Source organism: Calidris pugnax, unplaced genomic scaffold (genome assembly GCF_001431845.1).
Source record: "Calidris pugnax isolate Ruff unplaced genomic scaffold, ASM143184v1 scaffold174, whole genome shotgun sequence".
In the NCBI taxonomy this organism is placed as follows: domain Eukaryota; kingdom Metazoa; phylum Chordata; class Aves; order Charadriiformes; family Scolopacidae; genus Calidris; species Calidris pugnax.
In genome coordinates this window covers 928,911-934,612 of record NW_015090907.1, presented here as the reverse complement: position 1 = coordinate 934,612, position 5,702 = coordinate 928,911, and the positions used below count along the sequence as shown (strand labels likewise).

Below are 5,702 nucleotides of genomic sequence, written 5' to 3'. Positions count from 1 at the left end.
GGGAGCCGAGAACGCGGTGGCCCCGGTGGAGCGCAGAGGAACCGCCGCCGCCGCCGCCTCCTCCCTGCCGCCCCCCGGCGCGGACGTCGGGCAGCTCCGCAAGGCCAAGACCTCCCGGAGGAACGCCTGGGGCAACCTCTCCTACGCCGACCTCATCACCAAAGCCATCGAGAGCTCCCCGGAGAAGCGCCTCACCCTCTCCCAGATCTACGACTGGATGGTGCGATACGTCCCCTACTTTAAAGATAAAGGAGACAGCAACAGCTCCGCCGGATGGAAGGTACCTGACCCCCCCTGACCCCCAACGCAACTTTCCCCCCTCGCTCCCGAAAGCTGCCCCGGTGCTTGGATGCTTCCCCTTGGGCAGCTGGAGCTTGCCCCGGTCTGGGGGGATCCCTGCTTTCCTCGTGGTTGGGGCTGGGGGGTGGGAAGGGTTCAGTCAAGTTTTGGGGAGAGACAGTGCTTTGCAATGTTGTGTGTCGGAAGCGGGTGGTCTTGTCCCCGGCTCACCCGCTGGCCTGGGGCTGGGTGGCGTGGGGCCGGGGCGCTGTGCCGCCATCCGCCCCGGGGAGCTCAGGGAGGGGGGGATGGTGGCGGTGAGGGTGGCCGTAGCCAGTTCTCGGGGTGGCCGTAGCCAGTTCTCCCCCCTTGACCTGGGAGCACTGGGGTACAGTGAGTGACAATCCCGCTGTCGTGGCTCTGCCTGTGGGCACCCCGGCTGTGCCGGGTCCCTGAGTGCCGGTGGCATGCCCTGGAGGACAGCCGGAGGGAGGGCTGTCCCCAAACAGGTGTCTCCAGGCTGGCTTTTACCCCGTTCTGAGATAAAAAAGATATGCACTTTTATCCAATGTGTCTCCCCCGTCTTGGCCCTCGCCTTCCCCGGGGCCGTATCCCCCTCCTGGGGGTGGTACGTGGTCCCCACGGCTCCATGCTGGCCCCGCTCCCAGCTCACACCGTGGGCTTGTTGGAAACGCCTGGCACAGGGAGCAATCCCTCCCTCGCTCGGGGCCGGGGGCTGCACCCCATGGGCCATCCCGGCTCCGGGGGAGGGCACGGAGGGTGCCGGGTCCTGGGGGGGTCACCCCGGCTCCTGCCCCTCCGGCTGGTGCTCGCCGGGCCCCATGCTGGGGAGGGGGCAGAGATCGCCTGTGTCCAGATGGTGTCAGTAAAAAGGAGACGGTTTCTCTTAAGCCCTCCCCTAAGCCCTGTCACCTCCAGTGTGATTAGTGTGTAACGAGGCTTTGGGGGCTCTAACACCAGCCTGTGGTCCTGGCACGATGTGCCCCGGCTCCGTCGGAGGTGGCCCAGGCCCGGCCTGCCCTGGTGTCCTTCTTGGTTGCAAACGGGGCTGTTTTGGGGCTGGGCTGTGGGAGCTGGTGCTGCGACGGAGGCTGGGTGTCCTCTCTGCCCTGCTTCGCTCGTGATGGGTGGGCAGGGGGCAGCCGGCGGCCCCCCTGGCGTGGGCAGTCACCCGGGGAAGGTGCCCAGTGCTGCGGAGGTCACAGGAGGCTGATCAGACCTCCCTCTGGGGTGAGACCTGCCTGGGCTTGGGCATGTGCTGAGGGAGAAGGGTCTCCCCAGGACTTGCACCCGTTGGGACAGGGGGTAGCACACACCGATGGGGTCTGGGGACACGATGGGGAGGTTTTTTGGGGCGCTGGAGTGGTGGGCAGGAGGGCTGGGATGAGGAGTGAAGGGATTCCTGGGCAGCAAGGTGTCACTGGGGTATGGGACACTTGGGGACCCCCCAGCTGGGTGTCCCTGGTGTGTGGGGGAGTGAGGGTGAGGGGACAGTGCTGTGAGTGAGTTCATGTGCCTGTGGCCAGGTGGGAGCGGGGAAGGGGGATGCCCGTATGGCCCGGTGCTGGCACAGGAGCCAAAGCCGTGGAGCCGAGCCCTCCCTGGGTGGGAAGGACCCCGGCTGGAGACAGCCCGTCCTTGTCACAAGCGAGTGCTGGGGTTTCATCCACCCCCAGCTCGCGTGGGACGCAGGGGTGACTTGTCTCCTCTCTGGGCATGCCGCAGGGCCTGCAGAGGGGACAGTGGCAGCGCGCGGGTGTGCCCGTGCGGGCGTGCGAGGTGGCACAGGCTTCCCGTCCTGCCCATGCCATGGCCGGTGGTGGCCCCTGGGGTGAGGACAGGCTGTGACAGCGGTGCTGCCGGCCCACATCCAGCCCTGGCAGAGGCGACCCTCGAGGGCGTCCTCCTGGGGAGCAGCAGTGGCGTTTCCCCGTGTCAGCTGTCACCCAGGGAGTCCCGTGGTGTGTCCCAGGGCCACAGGGGACCTGTGAGCCAACCCCTTCTCCTGGCAAAGCCTCCACCAGGGAGCGTGTGGGAGCCACGCGGGCTCTTCAGCCCCGTCCCTTGCCCCCCACGCCCTTCCCGGTGTCCCTGTCCCCCCACGCCCTTCCCGGTGTCCCTGTCCCGGGAGCAGGGATGGTGCTGGGCCTGTCTACCGGTGCTGCCTGGGGTGATACCAGTGGAGCCCTGTCACCCAGCGTGGGGTTTGGTGGCTTTCTCGAGGGCGCTGCATCCCTGGAGGCTTCCCGGTGTGTGCTGTGCCAGGGGGGAGGACGGGCTCGGGGTCCAGCCGCTGTTGGGCACAAAGGGACATTTGCAGGAGCCACTTGCTCGAGCGGGCTCGCCGGGGTGCACCCCGGGATGGGATGCTCTTCACCTTCCCAGCCTATCTCTGGGTTGCAGCGGCTCTGCCGTGGCTCTGCCCGTTTCCCCCGTGGGCCGTGGGGCTGCCCGGTGGGCACTGCTGCTGCCCACTCCCTCCCCACAGCTCCCCTTCACCCCTCTTGGCACTGGGGCTTAAACCTCCCGGTCCAGCCCAGTGCTTGGCCAGTTGCGGAGCCCCTCGGGATGCTGAGGACCACCCAGCAAACCCCCCTGCCTGCACGGTGGCCAGGGGGCTGTCCTGATGCCACCGGTGCCTGGTCCCCTGCTGGGTGCAAGGGCTGGCAGAGCCCGGGGCGAGAAACGGTGTGCCAAGACCCTCTTTGCTTGGTGGTCTTGTTGGACACCAGCGTCTCAGTGGTTAAAGACCTTCCCCACAGCCCCCTGTCCCTCCTTGGCTGTCCCCTGCCCTGGACCCCCTGGGTTGTCCCCGAGGATGCTCCCCTGGGGCAGGCTGGCAGCTCCCGGTGCTGGGGGAGCATCCAGAGCGTTGGGCAGTCAATTTTGTAGTAACGAGCTGCTGGCGGCTTATTAAAGAGCCCCTGGAGATGCCACGTCCCTCCTGCCCCAGGCCTGGGAGAAGCAGCACAGATTTAAAGCGTTTCATTACCCAGCACAGCAGTGTCGGAGGGGGGTCTCCAGTAATGGGCTGCTCCTTTAATTAGCTCCTTTGCAGCCTCCCCGCACCGGGGAGAGAGGGATGGCAGAGGTCTGGGAGCCCGGCCGAGGGCACGGCGTCCCTGTGGGGGGCTGGCTGCTTCTCCAAGCCCCCCTGCCCAGCTCCAGCAGCGGGGGGGCTTTCCCAGCAGGACCCCATCCCGCATCCAGCTGGCTGTGGGGATGCTGTGCCCGTGCCTGGCCGTGGGGTCTGGCGTGTCTGTCAGGGATATGTCCCTCCAGGCTGGTTTGTCATCTCTTGGCAGGGGGGAAGGATGTGGGCACAGGGTGCATTTTGGGGTCAGGCCTCTCCTTCCCCACCACGTGGGGTTGCATGATGTGGTTTTAAGGTGAGGTAAACTGAGGCACAGCGTCTAAACACAGCGTTGGGCATTGGAATAGGCTGCCCAGGGAGGTGGTTGAGTCACCGTCCCTGGATGTGTTTAAGGGACGTTTAGATGGGATGTTTGGGGATATGGTGTAGGGGAGGACTTTGTAGAGTAGGGGAGATGGTTGGACTCGATGATCCCAAGGGTCTCTTCCAACCTAGACCATTCTATGATTTTATGATTCTGTGTTTCTAAACACCTCAGCCACGCTCAGCACCGGGGTCGGGACCCAGATCTATCTGATGGGGAGGGTGGGATGCTCCGGGCTCTGTGTCCCCCGGTGGTCCCCGTGCCGCAGCAGCTGGGCCGGCACCCCGGGCTCGTGCTGCTGCTGCTGCTTCCCGATGCAGGGCAGCAGGCGCCCGGTGACTGACAGATCTGCTTAATTAGGGAGTTGTTATTTTATCAATTCCAAAGCGCTTGAAGTTTTCTGCTCCAGCTCACGCTTTCCACTTGTTAATGGGAAACCAACACCCTCCGTCAAAAAGGCAGCGGCACTGATGCATTTTAAAGGTTTCTGCTTGCTCCGGTTTGACATCCAAAATATAACAATCAAGCAATCAGCTGGTGGATGCCTGTTTGATGTGGCTCTGACAGTGCTGGAAACCTTAATTTCTCAGCCCTCCCCTACACCTCCTCCTCCTTTATATCACTGGGTTGGTAGCGTGGTGAGCAGGGCGCCGGGGCTGACGGGTGCTGGGGGGGCCTGGGAGCTCTGTGTCATCAGGGTGGGGGGGCTGCCAGGCAGAGCACCCCCCCAAAGTGCCACCTTCCCCTTTGCAGGGCAGGATGGAAATGAATTAGGGGGGGAAAAAGAAAAAAGAGGCTGGAAAGGGTGTTTGTGTGGGAACATGGTCTTGGGTGCTGCCCAAGGGTGCACCCAGGGGTGCTTCACCTCCCTGCTGGGCATGGAGACCCCCGAGGGACGGCCGGTCCCTGGTAGCCCAGAGCACAGAGCCACCAGCACTGCAGGGACACAGTGAGAGCATCCCCTGGCTCTGCGTGCCCTGTCACTGATGCCACCCCTGCCCGAGCCCCTGCCGTTCCCTCTTGTGTGGGGGCCAGTGCATCTGCCGGGGACGTTGCCCTGTGTGGCTGGTGAGGCTGGAAACCAGTGCCTGGCACCAGTGGGGGTGATTCTCCCCTTGCAGCGGGCAGCTTGGGTGCCAGAGAGGGAGTGGGTGGTGTCACGGGGGGGTGGCACAACGGCAAAGGGGGTGGTTATGGGGAGGATGGGGTGACAGGGCTCTGGGGGTGACATGGCTCAGGGGGTGACGTGGCTCAGGGTTGCACAGTGGGCTCGCTCCCATTTCCACTGGGGCTAGCAGGGTGGGTGCCACCCATCCCCGGGGGGCTCAGCAGAGGGCACGGCCCTGGGCTGAATGTGGGGGGTGCCTGGTCAGGGCTCCCATGGGGGGGTTTGTTTCAGCTCCGCTCACGTATCCCCATCCTTTCCATATATGGCCAGTTTTCCAGCGGCACAGAGAGCCCTGTGCTCCCCGGAGAGCTGCCCGTGGCCAGGAGCTGGGGGAGCCCAGGCTGGGGGAGCCCAGGCATCCCGGGGCGCTGAGCAGGGCCAGGGGGAGCTGCCACCTCCTTCACCGTGGGGACACCCCTCTGCATCCCCCAAACAGCCCTCGGAGAATCCACCCTGGCTCTCCAGTCTCCACAGATGCAGTGCCCTTGGGGTCCCCCCGATGTGAGGGGACCCCCCCAACCCTTTCTCACAGTACAGGTGGGGTCTCCCCAGGGTGCTGGGCTGGGGTACCCGACCCTGGGGGTGGGTGGGGACTCCTCACCCGTCCCCGACTTCACGCAGGGATGGGGGACCCGGCTCACCCCCCCTGAGCTGCCGTGCTGTGCTCCAGCGTTGCCGGTGGCACGGCCAGGAGGGATCCCCCAGGCTCCTCTCCTCCTTCCTGCCTCATTTTTCTCTCTCCTTTTGGAGGTTTTCATCTTTCTTCTAATTTTTTT

General features: G+C 64.8%; 1 protein-coding gene across 1 annotated transcript in view; it reads left to right on the top strand.

The window, feature by feature from the left end:
* Nucleotides 1–5,702, top strand: part of LOC106892165 (forkhead box protein O6-like) — a 73,045-nt gene that overhangs the window by 18,824 nt on the left and 48,519 nt on the right. The window contains exon 6 of the mRNA XM_014949158.1: nucleotides 6–280. Coding sequence (XP_014804644.1) covers nucleotides 6–280 — 275 coding nt within the window. The remainder of the gene's footprint in view (nucleotides 1–5; nucleotides 281–5,702) is intronic.